The sequence below is a fragment of the Asterias rubens genome, chromosome 9, assembly GCF_902459465.1.
Source record: "Asterias rubens chromosome 9, eAstRub1.3, whole genome shotgun sequence".
NCBI classification, from domain to species: domain Eukaryota; kingdom Metazoa; phylum Echinodermata; class Asteroidea; order Forcipulatida; family Asteriidae; genus Asterias; species Asterias rubens.
In genome coordinates this window covers 13,825,744-13,848,760 of record NC_047070.1, presented here as the reverse complement: position 1 = coordinate 13,848,760, position 23,017 = coordinate 13,825,744, and the positions used below count along the sequence as shown (strand labels likewise).

At 38.4% G+C, this 23,017-nt stretch overlaps 1 protein-coding gene across 1 annotated transcript in view; it reads left to right on the top strand.

The window, feature by feature from the left end:
- The window catches only part of LOC117294286, a 28,119-nt gene extending 5,599 nt beyond the window's left edge, over nt 1-22,520 (top strand). The window contains exons 2-10 of the mRNA XM_033776647.1: nt 10,996-11,012; nt 14,115-14,137; nt 14,821-14,960; nt 16,899-17,166; nt 18,050-18,301; nt 18,582-18,718; nt 20,453-20,640; nt 21,910-21,983; nt 22,261-22,520. Coding sequence (XP_033632538.1) covers nt 10,996-11,012; nt 14,115-14,137; nt 14,821-14,960; nt 16,899-17,166; nt 18,050-18,301; nt 18,582-18,718; nt 20,453-20,640; nt 21,910-21,983; nt 22,261-22,520 — 1,359 coding nt within the window. The remainder of the gene's footprint in view (nt 1-10,995; nt 11,013-14,114; nt 14,138-14,820; nt 14,961-16,898; nt 17,167-18,049; nt 18,302-18,581; nt 18,719-20,452; nt 20,641-21,909; nt 21,984-22,260) is intronic.
- Nucleotides 22,521-23,017: the final 497 nt, after the last annotated feature.

Genomic DNA, 23,017 nt, shown 5'->3' with positions numbered 1-23,017 from the left:
ATATTCGTGCTCGCTGAAATGGACGTCTTGACATGACTTTGCTTTACTCGCTTTCACAAATAAAACATAACTATATTCATGGGTTAAACCTAAATAAATTATGTAACTTGGCTTGCTTCTTGTGTTATTCGGTATGAAGTTCATAAAATAATATAAATGAAGACATGTGTAACTCCCAAAGTAGCCCGTCCAAAACGTCATTGCCTTTCACTCTGAGACGACAATGACGATTCCTGGCACGACCGCCATGCGGCTGCGCACAAAAATAATGTACCTGTCCAACTTTTTGGGTTGCGTTCATGTATGACGGTTCACCACACGGTTCACCGTAGCATTTTGACTGCTAACTTAGCGTAAAATGTTTTTTCTTCAACACGAAAAGGCCATTACAGTCCACAAACAACACATTACCTGTTGATATTCTTTTCAACCACCTCATTCATTTCTGGGACACGAACTCAAACGGTTAACCTTTGATACCAAAATATAAAAGAAATTTAATTAGTTTCCTTATTTACTTTACTACGGTGAACCGTGTAGACTTGATCCAAGCCTGCTATCGTTACTTTTAGTCAACTAAATATCAGTTGAAGCTAAACGGACTCCAGGATGGTCAGAAAGCCGTTTTTTGTTATTATCTTATTTGTATCACCTTACTCGCCATACAATTAATATTAATCGCTTATACCCATTCTTGTATTTTTCAAGTGCATTTCTAATGTTACTATTTTATTTATTTGGTATTAATGCTGACAAAATAACACGAGCGTAATGGTGTCCCCCCCTCACAAATAGACAAATAAAATATAAAAGTTGCCTGTGTCTGTCCTTTTGTGTTCACACACTGTACTCGGCAATAAATAATCATTACTGTCAATGCACAAGTATAGTTAGCCCCCTTCCTCATCCAACAAAATATCATTACTGATTTGCACTTTTCCCGCAAGAAAACATAATTTACTGTCAATGCCCATCATAGTCAGCCCCCCCCCACCCCCCCCACCCCAAACAAAAATACTTGCTGATTTGAAATATGTTTTAGTGCCCCTGTCAGTTATGAATCCACATCCACTGTCTTTGGACATTCACAGCCCTTTAAATGCATTATTTGCTAATTTAAAAACGGGGAAAAAAATACGAAATTAACTCAGACAATTCCGGCCATATCTCGTTGGGCCCCCCTGCCCCCTTTCAATGTTGGTTCCAATTGCTGATTGTGTTCTGAGTTGTGTTCTGAGTTACAGTCAACATTGAGCTGGGGGCGGGGGACAAATGTTTTGAATGTGAATGGGAAGTGCACAGGGAATCGATGTATACAAAGTTAGGAAAGGGTGGCCCAAGCATTTTGGCCGGGATTGTCTGAGGGTATTTTTTAGATTTTTTAATATGCAAATAATGCTTGAAAAAGATTAGCGGTGAGTAGGGCGTGAAAACCAAAATGGCATTTCAAAGTGATTATTTTATGGGTATGGTGGTGCATTGTGTTATTAGTAACTTGAACCTGTATGGCGCTAAGCAACTCGTACAAGCGTGAGTTGTGTTATACGTAATTTTATTGCCCTCTCTTTGCGCTAAGCAAAAGATTTTACGACTGCTTTTCTCACACTGCATATTCGTGCTCGCTGAAATGGACGTCTTGACATGACTTTGCTTTACTCGCTTTCACAAATAAAACATAACTATATTCATGGGTTAAACCTAAATAAATTATGTAACTTGGCTTGCTTCTTGTGTTGTTCGGTATGAAGTTCATAAAATAATATAAATGAAGACATGTGTAACTCCCAAAGTAGCCCGTCCAAAACGTCATTGCCTTTCACTCTGAGACGACAATGACGATTCCTGGCACGACCGCCTTGCGGCTGCGCACAAAAATAATGTACCTGTCCAACTTTTTGGGTTGCGTTCATGTATGACGGTTCACCACACGGTTCACCGTAGCATTTTGACTGCTAACTTAGCGTAAAATGTTTTTTCTTCAACACGAAAAGGCCATTACAGTCCACAAACAACACATTACCTGTTGATATTCTTTTCAACCACCTCATTCATTTCTGGGACACGAACTCAAACGGTTAACCTTTGATACCAAAATATAAAAGAAATTTAATTAATTTCCTTATTTACTTTACTACGGTGAACCGTGTAGACTTGATCCAAGCCTGCTATCGTTACTTTTAGTCAACTAAATATCAGTTGAAGCTAAACGGACTCCAGGATGGTCAGAAAGCCGTTTTTTGTTATTATCTTATTTGTATCACCTTACTCGCCATACAATTAATATTAATCGCTTATACCCATTCTTGTATTTTTCAAGTGCATTTCTAATGTTACTATTTTATTTATTTGGTATTAATGCTGACAAAATAACACGAGCGTAATGGTGTCCCCCCCCCCCTCACAAATAGACAAATAAAATATAAAAGTTGCCTGTGTCTGTCCTTTTGTGTTCACACACTGTACTCGGCAATAAATAATCATTACTGTCAATGCACAAGTATAGTTAGCCCCCTTCCTCATCCAACAAAATATCATTACTGATTTGCACTTTTCCCGCAAGAAAACATAATTTACTGTCAATGCCCATCATAGTCAGCCCCCCCCACCCCCCCCCCCCACCCCAAACAAAAATACTTGCTGATTTGAAATATGTTTTAGTGCCCCTGTCAGTTATGAATCCACATCCACTGTCTTTGGACATTCACAGCCCTTTAAATGCATTATTTGCTAATTTAAAAACGGGGAAAAAAATACGAAATTAACTCAGACAATCCCGGCCATATCTCGTTGGGCCCCCCTGCCCCCTTTCAATGTTGGTTCCAATTGCTGATTGTGTTCTGATTTGTGTTCTGAGTTACAGTCAACATTGAGCTGGGGGCGGGGGACAAATGTTTTGAATGTGAATGGGAAGTGCACAGGGAATCGTTGTATACAACGTTAGGAAAGGGTGGCCCAAGCATTTTGGCCGGGATTGTAGCCTGTGACTTACACTGCTGCATAACGGTAATGGAAGACAAACGCTATATGTTCGTTATTGAATTACACTACCTTCTGATGGTACCAAATTCGCTTGCGAAGCAACAAAACAGTGTCGGAGTAGCCCTGGAAATCAATTAGTGGGTTTTATGCGATACGTATTAAAGAGACCTCCATAAAGCAAACGTACAAGAACAGGCAGAACTGAGTTAAAGCATGCAGACAAATCAGAATTACAGAAAAACAGAACAATCAGAACAATCAGAGCAATCAGAACAGTCAGAACAATTAGAACAATCAGGACAATTAGAACAATCAGAACATTCAGAATAGTCAGAACAATCAGAACAATTAGAATAATTAGATTAATCAGAACAATCAGAATAGTTAGAACAATCAGAATAATCAGATTAATCAGAACAATTAGAATAATCAGAACAATCAGAACAATTAGAATAATCAGAACAATTAGAACGAACAGAACAATTATAGAACAATCAGAACAATTAGAACAATCAGAACAATCAGAACAATCAGAACAATCAGAACAATCAGAACAATCAGAACAATCAGAACAATTAGAATAATCAGAACAATTAGAATAATCAGAACAATCAGAACAATCAGAACAATTAGAACAATCAGAACAATCAGAACAATTAGAACAATCAGAACAATTAGAATAATCAGAACAATTAGAACGATCAGAACAATTAGAACAATCAGAACAATTAGAACAATCAGAACAATCAGAACAATTAGAACAATCAGAACAATCAGAACAATTAGAATAATCAGAACAATCAGAACAATTAGAACAATCAGAACAATTAAAACAATCAGAACAATTAGAATAATCAGAACAATCAGAACAATCAGAACAATCAGAACAATTAGAATAATCAGAACAATTAGAATAATCAGAACAATCAGAACAATCAGAACAACTAGAACAATCAGAACAATCAGAACAATTAGAACAATCAGAACATTCAGAATAGTCAGAACAATCAGAACAATTAGAATAATTAGATTAATCAGAACAATCAGAATAGTTAGAACAATCAGAATAATCAGATTAATCAGAACAATTAGAATAATCAGAACAATCAGAACAATTAGAATAATCAGAACAATTAGAACGAACAGAACAATTATAGAACAATCAGAACAATTAGAACAATCAGAACAATCAGAACAATCAGAACAATCAGAACAATTAGAATAATCAGAACAATCAGAACAATCAGAACAATTAGAACAATCAGAACAATCAGAACAATTAGAACAATCAGAACAATTAGAATAATCAGAACAATTAGAACGATCAGAACAATTAGAACAATCAGAACAATTAGAACAATCAGAACAATCAGAACAATTAGAACAATCAGAACAATTAGAATAATCAGAACAATCAGAACAATTAGAACAATCAGAACAATTAAAACAATCAGAACAATTAGAATAATCAGAACAATCAGAACAGTTAGAACAATCAGAACAATAAGAATAATCAGAACAATCAGAACAATCAGAATAATGAGAACAATCAGAATAATTAGAACAATCAGAATAGTTAGAACAATCAGAATAATCAGATTAATCAGAACAATCAGAATAATCAGAAAAATCAGAACAATCAGAACAATCAGAACAATCAGAACAATCAGAACATATAGAATAATCAGAACAATTAGAACGATCAGAACAATCAGAACAATTAGAACAATCAGAACAATCAGAACAATTAGAACAATCAGAACAATTAGAATAGTTAGAACAATCAGAACAATTAGAACAATTAGAATAATCAGAACAATCAGAATGATCAGAACAATTAGAACAATCAGAACAATTAGAACAATCAAAACAATCAGAACAATCAGAACAATTAGAATAATTAGAACAATCAGAACAATCAGAACAATTAGAATAATCGGAACAATTAGAACAATCAGAATAATTAGAACAATCAGAACAATTAGAACAATTAGAATAATCAGAACAATCAGAATGATCAGAACAACTACAACAATTAGAACAATCAGAATAATCAAAACAATCAAATCATTCAAAACAATAACAGAACAATTAGGACAATTAGAATAATCAGAATAATCAGAACAATCAGAATGATCGGTACAACCACAACAATTAGAACAATCAGATATCAGATTAACCAGAATGATCAGAACAATCATGAACGTTAGCCCAATCAAATTAATTCGAACAATCACAAAAAATAGAGCAATTACAACAATCAGCACAATCAGAATAATTAAAACAATCAGAACAATCAGAACGATCAGATTAACCAGAATGATCAGATTAACCAGAATAATCAGAACGATCAGAACAATCAGAACAATCAGAAGAATTATGACAGTTAGACCAATCAGATTAATTCGAACAATCACAAAAAAAAACCAATCAGAACAATCAGCACAATCAGAATAATATTAATAACAGTGAGTACAATAAAGAGCACCTTAAGGGACATACAATGAAAAAAAAACACAAAGAAATGCACACAAGAAATGCTTTGATTACTTTTTTTGTACATTTAAGATCCATACGTGGGCTCGAACTAAGGTTGTGTACTTGAGTTAAAACGTGTCGAGCTTTAAATCATTCATATGCACTTGAAATGATTCAAAACTCATGTTTAATTAATCAAAAGGGCTTCTGGAAATCGTTCATTTTCGGCCTTTTCTGAAAAGTCTCAACCAAATTAATGTACCAGTAAATTGAAACGAAGACCATATCTGGCGTTATGTATGACAAAATCGGTGCAACTCAAATTTTCAACAGAGAAAATTATACGTAAAAATATGCTTAAAAAAGAAAGAAAACAAGTCACAAAAACACGGCAAATTCTCCCGTTATGAATGTCGGCAACAGTTCCTAAGAAGTATATTTCATGATTCTCCCCGGAAATATTAAAAGCGAGACCGGATCGTAGCTAGTCCAGTCCGGATACAGCAATTTCCATCGGTAGCCCATAACTCCCGTTACGAAAAAAAGTCAACCATTAAACAGCATGGTTTTCCTGCACGGTGATTGGCTGACGATGACATCATCCATTGATATGGCAGCTTACTGTTTTTCGTGGGTATGGAGCCCCAACCGTCAAGCCATCGTTAGTCAATTACAAAAGAGCTAAATGAGCTGAATCTGGGTTGGGCTATTCGGCCGACTTTAAAGGCAGTGGATACTATTGGTAATTACTTAAAATAATTATCACCATAAAACCTTTCTTGTTTACGAGTAATGGGTAGAGGTTGATAGTATAAAACATTGTGAGAAACGACTCCCTCTGAAGTAACATAGTTTTCGAGAAAGAGGTAATTTTCCACAAATTTGATTTCGAGACCTCAAGTTTAGAACTTGAGGTCTCGAAATCAAGCATCTGAAAGCACACAACTTCGTGTGATAAGGGTGTTTTTTTTCCACAGTTATCTCGCAACTCCGACGACCAATCGAGCTCAAATTTTCACAGGTGTTATTTTATGCATATGTTGAGATACACCAAGTGAGAAGACTGGTCTTTAACAATTACCAATAGTGTCCACTGTCTTTAAACTATAAGGACTTAACTCCTTGAAACCTACCTACCCTATCAATGAGTGGTCATATTCGGCCACAAGTCGAAAACAGAAAGTTTACATTGCCTTCAAACAGGTATGGACACAACACGAATCAAACCTGAATATGCAGATATTTGGCAAGCTATTGCTACTACAGAATAAAAACCAACCCGAAGTAAAACGTTCAATCATTCATTATAATAATAACTATATGTATTGAACAACTGTAATGAGCACCACACGCTAAACTAACCCCGAGGCGCTATACAACATTGAACATTTCCGAAACGATAAAACGAGACTAAAATGTTAAAATGAGGAAGCTTGACATCGTTAAATCGATGTCTTCAAAGACAAACATCGATTTGGACGATATTGCTACACAATTAGTGAATACAGCGCTCATCAAACCAATTCCGAGAACAAAAACAAAAACAAAAACATTAATAATTAAAAATGGAAGACGAGGAGGGCGGGATAAATAATAATTTAATCCCTTTTGTTTCTTCTTGAACGACACATTTCTGAGCACATGTTCGTTTGTCATAATAGTAAGCAGTTAATTATCAGTGTCGAGCACAATTTGATACTGTATGATCACTAAAACAACATTTTAATCAGTTCAATATTATAAATTCATGGTGTAAATGCAAAATATTCATATTCAATGGTAGCAAGTTGTCTATGGTATCTAATAACACAATTTTTTACCCCGGGTGTTTCCAATTTGTTACAAAATTATTTATTAATATACAATTTCCTTAGGAAGTAAGAAGAAATCGATTATAAATATTATTTTAGAACAAATTTTACCGACCTCAAAATACGATCGCTAAAACACGAAATTCGTTTAGGTAAAATAGTTCTGATCTATTTGACCCTAATATTAATAATGGCCAATTTAGAAGCAAAAAACAGCCTTCACAGCTTGAAATCAATGCAGAGCAACACTCACACAACACAATGGCTTTTTACCATAATTTATGCATCGAGCGAATGTTCTTTAGCTACTAGTGGTATTTAGTGCTTTGTGCTCTATCAGTAGTGTCGTCACACAGTAAGTCTGGCGAAACAAAGGTCTCTGGTGCACAGCCGGTTGTCTTAACCTGTTGTTTGTTTTGTTAAAATACACGTTAACCCAGGAGCATTATTAATGTAGGAGTTAAAGTGTTTAAAGGGTTTGGGTATCTTTAAATAAAGCACAAAATACGATGTCCACAGATTTACATGAAATTAAAAAGGCTCGATGGTAGAAATCTTCCCTTAAAATATTATAGGTTTTCTTGGTCAAATTCGGCAAATGAGCAGCCAATTTAATTTTCATGCGTTCGAATTAAAGCTATTTTGCCTCTCCGATTTTTACTGCGTTTCAAATTCAGAATTCGGTCAATCAATTTCGTTTTGAGGCATTCGAGTTCCTAGCACACTCATTCTTTTTCATGACACACAATCATCATTTAATTTAGCAAATCTGGTTCGACTAGAGATTTTGCTGATTTAATCATTTTCAATTTCGTAAACAGGCAATCAATTTCGCTCACCGAGGATTCAAATAAGTACGACTAAAGAAATACAAATAAACAGATAAACTGTATAAGGCAAACCGTTTCGTACCTTCATCTTGGCATATTGTGTTCAAGAGTGCCAAACAAATTAACCGTATGCCTTTAACATTCGTATAAGGAAACAACAAGTTAACCAGGCGTTTTTAAGACTGCACAAATATCAGAATTGACTGCCTCAAAATGAAATTGAATGACTAAACACACGCCTCAAAAACACTCCTGCGAATTTGAATGCAGCTTCGATGAATTGTTAAATTGAATGATTATTTTGTTAAATCGAATGACGTAAAAGTAGATTTGACTAGTCTTAAAATGAAATCGAATGACCCTTTTTTAGTAGCATTCGATTTCGTGCGAAATATAATAGGCTGGTGGTTAAATTGGCTGCTCATTTTCCGAAATTGACCGAGAAAACCTATACTAGCTGAGGTACACAACTCTCCTGAAAACATTTCTCAGCTGTGATTTTCACTTTTTTTTCTCTAAGACGACTATATAATAAAGCTGAAAATTGTGTTACATACATCTAAATTCCCAGTGAAATGGACTCATGTCATGGCCGACAATTTGTTCTAAATTTTTTTTTCAAAATCCTATAACGCCGGGATGGATTTCACAAAGAGTTAAGAATAGTCTTATTTCGAGTTAGGACGAGTAATGCGTCCTAACTTTAGGACTAGCCTAAAGATTTGAATATCTCCCAGGACTAGTCCTAAGTTAGGACTAGTCTTAAGTTAGGACTAGTCCTAAGTTAGGCCTAGTCTTAAGTTAGGACTAGTCTTAAGTTAGGACTAGTCTTAAGTTAGGACTAGTCTTAAGTTAGGACTAGTCTTAAGTTAGGACTAGTCCTAAGTTAGGCCTAGTCTTAAGTTAGGACTAGTCTTAAGTTAGGACTAGTCCTAAGTTAGGACTAGTCCTAAGTTAGGACTAGTCTTAAGTTAGGACTAGTCTTAAGTTAGGACTAGTCTTAAGTTAGGACTAGTCTTAAGTTAGGACTAGTCCTAAGTTAGGCCTAGTCCTAATTACTCTTTGTGAAATCAACCCCTGGCTTGCTCAGTCTTCCTTGCCCTGCTTTTCACCTACATGTTCAAATCACACCTCAGACCGGAGACGTCCATGTGGATTGGACGTAGTATTTCTCCATTTGGGTTTTCCTTCAACATCTAATACTGGATATTATTTTTCCTCTTTTTTTTTCGCATTTATCCTTTTATTGGCGCTATTGTGTTGTTGGATGTGTTAATTAAAAATAAATAAATAAAACAAATAAACAAATAAATAGGTTATTTTTAAAGCCATTATACACTTTCGGTACAGCAAAAACAAAAAAGGTTAACAGATTTACAAATAACTTACAGGGCTTACAGAAGGTAATGGCGAAAGACTTCTCTTGAAATATTGTTCCATTGTTCACAGGTTTGTTATTTTATATATAAGTTGTGATACACGAAGTGTGGGCCTTGGACCATACTGTTTATCGAAAGTGTATAATGGCTGTAAGTAAATATTTAAACATTTCAAGAATCCTGCATATTGTTTGGAGTTCATGCCGAGGTACATCGTCGAGTTATTCACAGTTTGTCTGTCTCTGGAATCGAACCAGAATACATACAACGCCCGATCCAAATATAAAAAACACTGACTATATTCTGTAAGTGTGCCCCTTCCCCGCATGCTAACTAGACAAGGCCACCAATGAAAAGTAGTGTGCTCCTTCCCCGCATGCTAACTAGACAAGGCCACCAATGAAAAGTGCTAACGAATTACAATCGTTCGACTGTATTTTTAAAGATGTCAATAAGGTATTTAAAGACAGTGGTAATTGTCAAAGACCAATCTTCTCACTTGGTGTATCTCAACATATGCATGAAATAACAAACCTGTGAAAATTTGAGCTCAATTGGTCGTTGAAGTTGCGAGATATTAATGAAAGAAAAAAATACCCTTGTTAAATGAAGTTGTATGCTTTTAGATGGTTGATTTCGAGACCTCAAATTCTAAACCTGAGGTCTCGAAATCAAATTCGTAGAAAATTACTTCTTTCTCGAAAACTACTCCACTTCAGATGGAGCCGTTTATCACAATGTTTTATACTACCAACCTCTCCCCATTACTCGTTACCTAGTAAGGTTTTATGCTAATAATTATTTTGAGTAATTACCGATAGTGTCCACTGCCTTTAAAGGGAAGGTATACGTTTTGGTAAACACTCTGAGAAACAATGGGATAACAAGAACTATTGGTTAGAAGCTTAGGCCTACATCAGCTTTTGAAGGTAATTCAATAAAGCATTAACGAAATTAGAGCATTCAATAATGATTGTAAAACGATCTTAGTTGGTCAGAAGTCAGTAGCTTTCGATAGTAAAAAGCATTTTGAGGTAATCAATTTGAGGCCAAAACTTTGTGCTTCAAATATTTTATTACCGCTAGACAGTCAGGCGGGCTTGTCGCGGGACCTGTGTGCTCAATCTGTCACCAGTCTGGCCCGGGCATTTGGTTTATTGCCTCGCCTTTCGGCCAATTGACCCCCTTGGACGGTGCCTTGCATTCCTTGATAGCCGGTCTGTGCTGGCTTGATCACTTTTGTCTGAGCAGCCTTTGAGTTGAGTTGACAATTTTTCAGTCATCAATTTTCGAATTCCCACCGCCATCCCCATTCTACCGCCTTCTTAAAAAATTTTGTATCGGTTTCTAAAATTCGTTTTGAGCTACAATTTTAGTATTGGTTAAATTGCTATCGTTTCGTTGTAAGTTGCTTATTTGATTTTATGAGGACCATCCTGGAGTTTTTACACTCGGCTGCCATAAATCTCAGGAGCCAGTAAGAGAATTTCCTTCTTTTTCCCTTTGGGTTTTTTGAAGTTTTTCGCTCTTCTCAGGTTGGTCCCGCAGGCGGTATTTCATTGTTTACACCTCAATAGTCCTCAGGTATATTCATTCAGCTGTTATAATTTGCTACTTTGGGGTCTTTGTTAAATGTATTATCATTATTATAATTATGGTATTCTGCGTTGACGGGATGAAACATATTTTAGTCGCTTTGTCTTAATTTGCCAACAACCGGGGAATATGTGCTGTTTATTTAACTGTGCTATATTTGCTTTAATTTCAAGTTCCTTTGCAAACCTTTTATTTTAACGCTTTTGGTTTCGCGGTACAGCCTCGTCCGGAAACCTGTATGCAGTAGTAGTTTTGGCGACCTCGCGGATTTAGCTACGGCCGGAGGTCAGTTTTGCTATTGGTTGATTTACTGTTGTTGATTTCGCGGAAATCAGTTTGGCTTTAATTGCTTTGTTTATTACTTTTGATTTCGCGGGTGATGCGACTACCGGGAATCAGTTCAGCTTATTGGTTTGCATTAAACACATTTTAGAAGATCTTGCGGATGGCAGGCAACTGCCGGAGATCTGGTTTAGTTCTATAAAATACAAGCATTTTGTTATGGCTTAGCTCATTGCAGCATAAACAAATAAAAGGCTGCTCAGGCCACTCTGTTGATCAAACCAAAGTGTTTCTGTGTCGTATGTGGTAATAATGTGGTTATGTTAAAACCTTTATTGATACCCCGCCCCCAATTTGAATTTGAGTTTGAGAAACGTCTCAGGAAATGTATTTCGAATACAGAATATGGGTCATGCATGAACCGCTTCTATATTTTCGGCAAAAACCTCAAAACCGCTTCCAAATTTTGCTAGAAATTTGCAGGTGATAGTTTGATTGCACTATCTACATTTATATAGGATCAACAAGACGGCTCCAAAACCATAATACTTTCCCTTCAAAGAGATGCCTGGATTAATGAAAAGTCTTAAACTGAAGCATATCATAATTTATCATGTCGTCTTGTAGTAAAATATTTGATTGCTATTTGACCAGTACGTGCTTTTACAAAGTAGCATTGATGATGATTACTTACACACGTACATTAAACACGAGTATCGACATCTAAAAAGGAAATTAATTTCAAACGAAAAGACTGCCTAAAAGGCATCCTTCCTTCATTAGTTTTTGCTAGAAAGTGATTATGTTCGCTTGGTAGACAGTCATTGGCTTCACAACCAGAATACATGGAAAACCCTGTTCATTTACGTCGAGTTAAACAACATCAAATCCCAATACGGATATGATTCGTTGCCATAGCAATAAGCTGTATAGAAATTTCTACGTTTGTTTTTTCTTTGTTTGGGTATAAACAGTCAACTTTAGTGTCAATGTCATGTGGTATTTGGATTATTGGAACCAGTATGTTTAATAATGCAGGTTGCGATCAAAGAAGCCGCATGTAATTATTGCTTACATGTTCTAACTCAAAGAGGACCAACTGTATGAATGTTTAATGTGGTTCATTGAGGGGTTCAGTAGGAACACCAAGTTAACACCAATATTCAAATTATAATCATTCTTATTCGGGTGATGACTTACTATAAGAGCGTCCATTATAGTGGTCTAATTTTCGTCTTATGGTCATAAAAAGTGTCTACAAGAGCCCTTATCATAAAAAATGTAGTTAAAATGAAACCTGTAAGTAGCTGAGAGCACTCTGCACAACATCCGCAAACGAAAGGGAATTAAATAGCTTACTCATTCTCTCACATAATTCAAGCTATGATAAATACTAGCTGATTCGAGACTTATTTTGATCAGTAGAACACAGAAACAATAGTTATTTTTAGCCTTTCTAAGGCTCTATAAACAGAGGCAGTGTAGTGAATATTTAATAAAGCAGTATATTTAAACTCAACAAATGCGTTTGACCACTGCATATCAACTGTGCGGCCCCCTAATGTAGCCAGGGCCACAAATTTTGTCCTGACCTAAATTTAGCCCAGAATCCGCAAAATGGTTGCCCGACCTAAATGTTGTCCCCACCCGGCCTAAATATAGCCCAATAATTACCTAAGTAAATGTAGCCCAAAAGTAGTACCTAGATGTCATCCGACCTTAATGTAGCTCCCAAAACGTACCTTATTGTTGCCCGACCTTAATTTAGCCTCAAAGTTTAACCTGAATGTCGTCCAACCTAAATGTAGGCAAAAAGTTGTACCCAAATGCCACCGGACCTAGTTGTAGCCCCAAAGTAGTACCGTTATGTCACCCGACCATAAGTAGTCCCAAAGATGTACGTAAGTGTAGCCCAACAGTAAGTACCCAAATGTCGCCCGACCTAGTTGTATTCCAAAAGTAGTACCTAGATGTCACCCGACCTTAATGTAGCCCTCAAAATGTACCTAATTGTTACCCGACCTAAATGTAGCATCAAAGTTTTACCTAAATGTCGCCCAACCTAAATGTAGCCCCAAATTGTACCTAAATGTCACCCGGCCTAAATGCAGCCCCTAAGATGTACCTAAATGTAGCCACAAAGGTGTACCTAAATGTCACTGGACCTAGTTCATGTTGATGGTCTCTTTCCTTCTACTTTGCCAAACAAAAAATAAAGACTAGCAATTCTCATTTAAACAATGACCACCTATTCAACCCAGTTTCCAGGGGATAGTTTTTTCAACATTTTCAAATAATGTGTTCGAAATAATGCTTTTAATCACAACACAGATAACGACTACTGCAGCACCGACTACTGCAGCACCGACTACTGCAGCACCGACTACTGCAGCATCGACTACTGCAGCACCGACTACTGCAGCACCGACTACTGCAGCACCGACTACTGCAGCACCGACTACTGCGGCACCGACTACTGCGGCACCGACTACTGCAGCACCGACTACTGCAGCACCGACTACTGCAGCACCGACTACTGCAGCACCGACTACTGCAGCACCGTCTACTGCAGCACCGACTACTGCAGCACCGACTACTGCAGCACCGACTACTGCAGCACCGACTACTGCAGCACCAACTACTGCAGAACCGACTACTGCAGCACCGACTACTGCAGAACCGACTACTGCAGAACCGACTACTGCAGCACCGACTACTGCAGCACCGACTACTGCAGCACCGACTACTGCAGCACCGACTACTGCAGCACCGACTACAACAGGTAAAAACATTTTTAATTGGTGTGTGTTTGTTCTTGCTAAACAGCTCTCTTGCATCAAGAATAATGAATTGTCACACTTGTTTGCTTCATATGTCATCAGCAGATTAGTCAATTACGCTTTTGTTCTGGTTCATTACCTCATCTGTTTACATCATCTTGATTTTCCCGGTCAACCAAAATGAAAATACCTACAAAGTAAACACATTTTAAATCGCTGAAGTACCCGCTGCTAAACATAGGCTTCGAACTGCCTCTAGCTACGGGGAAAACTCGGTGGTGACACTGCTCTAGAATTGCAAAGGTTGTGGGTTCAAATCCCCCCGTCCAACAGGACGTTTGAGTACTATGCCTGTGGTGTTTTCACCAAACTCGAGAAAACACTGAGTTTACAATTCGGACGCTGTGTTTTTAATTTAATGGTTATTGTTTGTGATCGTGGTTAGTTCATGAGTGTGGCAAGGTACCAATGTTTGTTTCTACTTATATAGTCTAGTCAATTTATGCAAACGAAATTGCATCATACTTCTTTCCCTGGCAATTATCTCTTGAAAACCTCCCAAATAAATGCGCTATAGACTTTGCTTCTGGGATGTGCATTCATTTGTAAGGTTCCATATAGGAAAGTTAAAAGACGTATAACTATAGTGCCTTTAATTTTTTAATTTTTTCCCTTTGACTTTTAGAGTTTCAACCAATCGACTGCTGGGACATTCAAACTAATTCACCCTTAAGCATCAGCGGTGAGTACACTGTGTACCCAGCGAGGCGGACTGGATCTTTGCAAGTCTACTGTGATATGGATTCAGATGAGGGGGGTTGGACGGTAAGTTATGTTTAGACATAAGCTCCTTCAGCGAATGCTATACTTTGTACTTAAATGTGTTTGTAGGGTTTAAAGGTATGCACTGTGAAAGTATAGCTAAGAGTGGTTTGTGGTACCACCATTGTGTTTAGACATTTATTCCATTATTGGCAACAACAAAAGCATCAAATGCAATTCAACCATTATACAGGCTACAGAATTGAAACATACTATAACATGGCTAAAGATACCCCGTTGAGTTATTACCAACATGCAGTGAAAATTTGAAGCATAGTGCCTTTTTAAAAATTTACCAATGGACAGCAGGACTAGGACTAGACAAGGACATACAGACGGACGAGACCGGTCAGATATTTAAATAGATACATTGTTTTTAGTGGATATCAATGTGGACACTGGCTGTTTTCAGAGCCAACACTCCCTCAAAAGAGATTTTACACATGGTTGTCCCCGCTAGTCTACTATTCATATTTATAGTTATTCTTTCTCCACAACATGTAAGTTTCAAACATGTGTATATCTATTTCTCTTGAAGACAATCAGAGCATACTGATAGAAACGTTTATTCGCTAACCACCCGGTTCTATTTTTTTACACTTCAATTTTGTTGTTGTCTGTATCAATAATTTCGATGAACTCCAGGCTTTATGCCCTGTTTCGTGGTGCGTACAAGAGTAGTACAAGTTCAAACCGGTGACCTTTAACAAATCACACGAGAGAGTCCAGTGAAAAGTCCACAGTTAGAAAACGTGTACAAAACCAATGGGAGCTATTGCACAAACAAATTTTTTTTGTATAAACAAAAGAGAGACAATAGGAGGTCCACGGTTGCAGAAGTCAACGTCACAAAAACCTACATTCAGATAATTAGCAGACTTTGTGCAAAATATTCCGCTACAATCGCCATTGATCGCCATTGTGTCAAAGGTTGCAACCAGCATGACGCCAAAAGGCAGCTCTCCAAAACAACAGTAGTCATAATTTAAGGCCATAATATCGCAACGTTTTTTGGTTAGATGTTCAGAAAATGTTTTTGACCAAACCAACCATACCGCATGCAATAACAACAAAATCGTGTAATTGAGAATCAATTTTCAATTTTCAAAAATCATCCTTTTGTTTTTATTTCCTTTTTATAAGATCAGTAATTGATAAAACATGGATAGTTCTAAGTGGCCCCTGACTGAAGCTTGCTCCTAGTCAGAGCTGTGTATTGCGACATGGAGGGACCAGTTTTCTTTGGTTACGTGGTTGCTGAACGCCATGTTGTCTCCAAATGAAGCACAGCTAAATGGGCAGACTAGTTTGGCACCCCGTGTTCGCCCATGCGTTTCTTGGGGAAATAAATGGCTTCTAATCGCGAGTTGTCGTAACTCTCTCAATATGGGTTCACCCCACCGAATAGTCTCCCAAAGCACACAGTGCAAAATGCTAAATATAAAAAAGTACACAACAAATACTTAAAAGTCTCACAGCTTTTAACTTGAAAGGGAAAATTATTGATTGACTCTTGAACTTTTATTATCTGCTCAATTTTATATGGGGAGTCCCTGACCCCGTCGAGTTATTCTCCCTCCAAGTAAAAACACCCCTTCACAGGTCTAATTTTCAAAACGTCCGAGCATCAATCTTGAAAAATGTCCCTACACCTCTCAGCAAATAGGACCATTTATTTCAGGGCCTATGTCATCCAAAATACCTCAAGCTAGAAGTCAACAACCCCCAGGTCACATTTGGGCAACATTTTTACACTGAAACACTTTCTAGGGGCTCTCAAATCTGTCTAAAATAGAATATTTTCAGGGACTACAAAATATTAATGAGCTCGACGCTCTGTTTTCTCCTATTTGGTGGGGTTACACCCATATACGGCTCTGCTCCTAATATAGAAACAGCGCCATCTAACGGTAACTGTTATTTATTTTGCATAATCACTAGGTCTTTCAGAGGCGTGTGGACAATTCGCAAGACTTCGACTTGACCTGGGCGGAATACAAAGCAGGGTTCGGTGACCTCACAAGAAACTTCTGGTTGGGTAACGACGCCCTCAACGAGCTAACATCAGACCGGGTTTATCAGTTACGGATTGAGATGCAATCGTTTTCACTGGTCAGCATGGCCGTCAAATATGGACACTTCAGAGTGGACACGGAGAGTAACCTGTATAGGTTGGACATCGGTACATTCTATGGATCATATGATGCAGGTTTGTTCACACTTAGGTCAAAATTTGAAATAGACCCTGCATTGACGTCATCTAGCCGCCATCTTAGAGGTAAATCGATGACGAAACAATCAAAACACACCGATTTGTACGCGCGGCGCACAGGTTTGGCCAATGTACGTTCGCTTTTTGACCTCATTATGTGAGGGCGCCCTAATGAAATGACATCGTGTGCAAAAGCTCTCTACGCTATAAACGCAAGCGTTCCACCAATACTAATCAAAACGTTTAGTCTTAAAAACGATAACTGGAGCGGATTGGGGATTACTAGAACAAATGAATACGATACTTGCTATTATTGTGTGAACCTAACTTTGTATGGATAAAAATATAAACATGGTTTATGTACACCATGTTATGATAACAATGTTTTAAGAAGTGGTGGATTTTAGAAGAACGGCTTGTTGGTTTGTGTTTATTGTTTTCGCTCATGTGCTATGGATGCATACAACATGATTGGTCTCTCTGACTGCAACCGATCCTGTTCTTATTACAGTCAAGACTGTATGGGTTTGGGTACTTTTTAACAATACAGAACATCGTGGTTACAGATTTAAGATAATGATGGTAGAAAGCTTCCCTTAAAATATTATTACTGAGGTGTTGTACTCTTTGAGAATGAGAAAAACCATCAAAATGAGTAATGTAAAGAAAGTGTTTTCGTTTCAAAAGACGAACATTAATAATGAGCATCTACAACTTATGACGCGACTTTCCTGAAAACAGTTTTCTGCGATTTTCAATGAATATTTGTCAAAAAACCCTGTATGTCCCAACTTGATTTACAAAAGGTATCAATTCCCTTTAACGTTATTCTGGAAGGAAACCTGCTTGACATCCTATTCACTGTTCATTTGTGTCTTAGGTGACTCCTTGGGCCAAACCAATAGTCAACCTTTCTCCACGAAGGATCGGGACAATGACGATGACTTCAGACACTGTGCCCAGACCTACTTAGGCCCCTGGTGGTACAAAGCATGTATATATGCCTGCTTGAACTGCCCATACATCAACACAGATTATGTACCTTATGTTGGGCAGGGTGTGGTCTGGGGCGCGTGGCTAGATCTTTACCACTCAATGAAGTTCGCAGAGATGAAAATCAGACCCGTGGAAGGTAAGAAAGTATAAACAAAACCAACTCATTTATGATGTGAAGCATTGCATGGTGAGGTATCAAAATATATTTGGTTTGCGGTTACACCAAATGTGTTTCTACTTTCCAGGTAGAATTTGTTCTTAGAGAACTGTCTTACTGGAATTATATTGTCGAAAGCCCGCGTTAGCACCATGGCCAATTTAAAATTTAATCTTTGCACTGGTGTTCCATAGGCTTTGCCCCATCGGAAATTTAAATTGCCTAATGTTTCAGACACTTTAATTTCAATATGTTACAGCTATGAAAGGGAAAGACTGCTACGATTTATTAATGATGGGTGAGACAATCAGTGGGGTGTACAACATCAATGTTGAAGGTCGAGATCAACCACTCTCAGTGTACTGTGAAATGGTAAATGCTGGTGGCGGTTGGACGGTAAGTGACGCAAGTTCCAGTCGTGTACAGCAGTGATCGGTATTGGATAATGTACTGCCAGTCGGTTGTAAATCGCATGATTTATCAAACTTGACTGACTAGCGATCTAGCTGAACATTTGTTTTTATCCGCAAGGATAAAGACAGGTACTTGCTTTTCAGAACCAGCAATTTCATTGGATACACGTGCAGTGACGTGAGTTTTTTATGTGTTTTGATTGGTCCGAGGTGTCGTTTGGCAGCTGCACTTTCGGTTGTCTGCATATAAACCTAGGTGACAGGTGAAGATGGACGGGGATTGACCAAGGCTTGAGACCACTATCTGGCATTAACGAGCTCGAAGTGTGACGTCAGATGTTCAGGCTAGCTGAACATCTGACGTCACACTTTAATTTACCACAGAGATTTGACTATAGCCTACGTCATGATCCTGGTGGTCACGTGGTACGGGTGAACCGTTGGTCTCGCATTCATTTCGATGTCAAAATGAGAGCGCTAACAGCCGAGCGCAGTACACTATTACTTACTATCGATCACTGACGTATTGGGTCAAGACGCAGCCCTGGCATTTGGCTGTACATAGACGGTAGCTTTCTCTACTTTTTACTTAGCCTTTTATGGTTAAAGCACTGAGGTCGATTTTAGAAAGATAGTCCCAACTTAGTCATGTGACTCTTATTAAAAACTTAACTCGTCTTATAAAACTCAAGATGAGACAAGTCTTAACTACTTGTGAAATCCACCCCTGGACACCTTTGGTAATTCTTAAAGAACAGTATTCTTACTAAGTGTATCCATATGCATAAATAAATCTTTATAAAAATGGACTCAATTGGTCATATATAAATTGCAGAGAATGAGAATAATGATACCCTTGTGGTACAACATGTTTGTGTGCTTTCAGATGTCTGGAAAAGGCTTCAGCTGAAGTCTTATTTGAGTGACAAATTACCTCTTCTCAAAAACTACGTTACTTCAGAGCGAGCCGTTTCTCACAATGTTTAATGCTTTCAACAGCTCTCCGTTGCTTGTTACCAAGTACATTTTTATGCTAACAATGAGTTTTTGTGCAACCTTTTTGAGTGCCTTTAACATCGACGTCTTATGGTTAGGATGTACAACAATTTGGAAGTGTCGTGGCAGAGCGGTTAAGAGCACCGAATTCAAACTCCTGGTGTTTCTGATCAGCAGAGTGTGGGTTCGAATCCCCAGCCGTGACACTTGTGTCCTTAAGCAAGACACATAACCATTGCTTCGTCCTTCGGATGGGACGTAAAGCCGTTGGTCCCATGTGTTGTGTAAACGCATGTAAAAGAACCCAGTGCACTTATCGAAAAGAGAAGGGGTTCGCCCCGGTGTTCTTGGCTGGATTGGCAGCATATTGCGCCACAGCACCTTGTAAACCATTACATGGTGCTTAAGGATTAGGTCTATATCTCAAAATTCGACCCACTCCTTGCAGTAATAATACCTGGCGCTTTGTATCCTTTGGCAAAAGGCGCGTTGTTAATACGGTTATTATTATTATTATTATTATTATTATTATTATTTAATTTCGCAATCAAAGATTATCAATACACACGCTCCCTCTATACGACGTTTTAAAGGATATTATTATTATTGAAAGTTGTAGGACACCGTCATACGTCATGATATAAAGCTTCGATCGTGAAAATTAGAATATTGAGAAAAACTACTTTAATAACTCACAAGTATCATGATATAACTTCCACAGGTGTTCCAACGTCGAGTTGATGGTTCCCAAGACTTTTACTTGTCCTGGGCGGACTACAAAGCAGGGTTTGGCGACCTCACCAGAGAGTTTTGGTTAGGCAATGACGACCTACACCTGTTGTCTAATCAGCGTCGCTATGAGCTCATTGTTATCGTCAAAGATTGGGGTGGCAATCCTCTATACGCACTGTACGTCATGGTACACTTGTTGTGATGTTGATGTTGTTGATGTTGTTGATGTTGTTAATGTTGTTGTTGATGATGTTGTTGATGATTTTGTCGATGTCGTTGTTGATGTTGTTGTTGATGTTGTTGTTGATGATGTTGTTGATGTTGTTGTTGATGTTGTTGTTGTTGTTGATGATGTTGTTGATGATTTTGTTGATGTTGTTGTTGATGTTGTTGTTGATGTTGTTGTTGATGATGTTGTGGTTGATGTTGTTGTTGATGTTGTTGCCATGGGCGTCAATCCGTCTTGAAACGTTGGGGGGGGGGACATCATATTTACTGCGTGGGGTCCGGGGCCCGCTTTAGGGCCCCGTGGATTTTTTTAGCCCGTAGATGCTCTCTAGTGCAATCTAGTGAATCTGCGGGGTGATGTTCCCCCTCTCAGATGTCAAAATGGAACAGAACATCTGTAAAAATGTGAGCAGCAGTAGAACCTTTTGGGTTGACAGCATCTTAGTGTGGATCTTATGAACCGAGTTTTAGGGGGAAATACTGTCAAAGAGTGAGCACGTGAGTGTTAAACCTTTACGGCATGGGTCCGGGCCCGCTAAAGGGCCCGGGAAAATTTTGTGTATTTAGCTGCTCTGTGGTGCAATATTTAGGCCATTTAACGGCCAAATGGCAAACGAAACAGAACAATGAGCTGTGTGAATATTGTGTTCCAGTGCTCCACAGTTCCTCAGTGCAAAACACGATTTTCATGATAAAGGTGGTCAAAAGACTTGGGGAACATATGATACTGTGCTTTCACCCTTCGAAAATGGGTTGGGTGGGGTTGGGTTCACGATGGAGCATGCGTGTGAGAAGCCTTTACGGCTCGGGGTGCGGGCCCGATTAAGGGCCCGGGAAAATTTTGCAATTGTAGACGCGCTGTGATGCAATCTAGGGCCAATTTTGAGGGGGAATATTGTGTCATCCTTTGACCACATGATTAATGCCCATATAGGGACACGGGGTTTCGTCTTACACAGTGCAAAACTTGGGCTTCATGATAAAGGTGGTCAAAAGGTGGGGGGGGGGGACATTTGATATTGTGTCCCCCACCCTCCAAAAGGTGGGGGGGGGGACATGTCCCCCTGTCCCCCTCCCCTGATTGACGCCCATGGCTGTTGCTGTAGTTGATGTTGGTGTTGTTGTTGTTGTTTTTTTTTTGTTTTTTTTGGTTAGGATTACAAAAGAAAATAATTGTGCTATAATCAGGGTTTTTTACTTGTTTTTCTCATGACACAGTTACGATGAATTCTCTATTACGGACGAAGGTGATTTGTACCGACTCTCTGTCGGGTCTTACACTGGAACAGCTGGTAAGTACGTGTGTCCAAAACAAACGACAAACATATTGACAACAGTGCATGTTTTCCTCGGATAAAATCCGCCAATTTTGGATTTTTATTGTTGATGTTTATAACATTGATATTATTCACAACAGATCAATGGCTAGCATGGGTGCGGACAATGCGAGCATCAGCTCTGAATACGTACTATCAATCTGGACATTGTTGTGTTAATGTTTGTTGGCATTCAAAATACATCCAAAATTCAGACCTTTTTTCACCAGCTTGTGTCCTGTTATGTTTTTAGGTGATTCTTTAACGACAATTCATCACGGAATGGCATGGTCAACCCACGACAGGGACAACGATTTGGATAGTGGCAGGCAATGTGCACAAACAATGCTAGGTGCCTGGTGGTATAACGCGTGTGATATGAGTAACCTGAACGGAGTATACGTCCCGTATCCAGGGTCGGTGGCCATCACCGGTCAGGGAGTCATATGGGGTACCGCGGGCTACCAAAGTCAAACAGAAATGAGGATAAGACCGGCAGAAGTTGGATTTTAGTTTTGGATTTGATTTGGTTACCACCTTAATGGCACTGTACACGTATAGTATTTGGGAAGAAAAGTCTTCTCACTTGGTGTATCCCATTATAAGCATTACATAACAAGCCTGTGGAAATTTGGGCTCAATCGGTCATCGAAGTTGCGAGAAAATGATGAAAGAAAAATACACCCTTGTTGGACGAACTTGTGTGCTTTCAGATAGGAATAAAAGACTTCTAGCTAGAAGTCTTTAATTATTTTAGTGAGAAATTACCTATATAGGATTTGAGGCATTGCATGGTGAGGTATCACTGTATATTTGGTTTGCGGTAACACTGTGTGTATCTACTTGCCAGGTAGAGTTTGTTCTTATAGAGAACTGTCTTGCTATATTCTACTACCGCGGAGTAGATAATCGGAGGTTCGGGAGACTTCTCAGTTGAGAAAAGAACTGTCCTGCTTTTAAATTACCCCTTTCTCAAAAATTACGCTACTTCAGAGGGAGTCGTTTCCCAC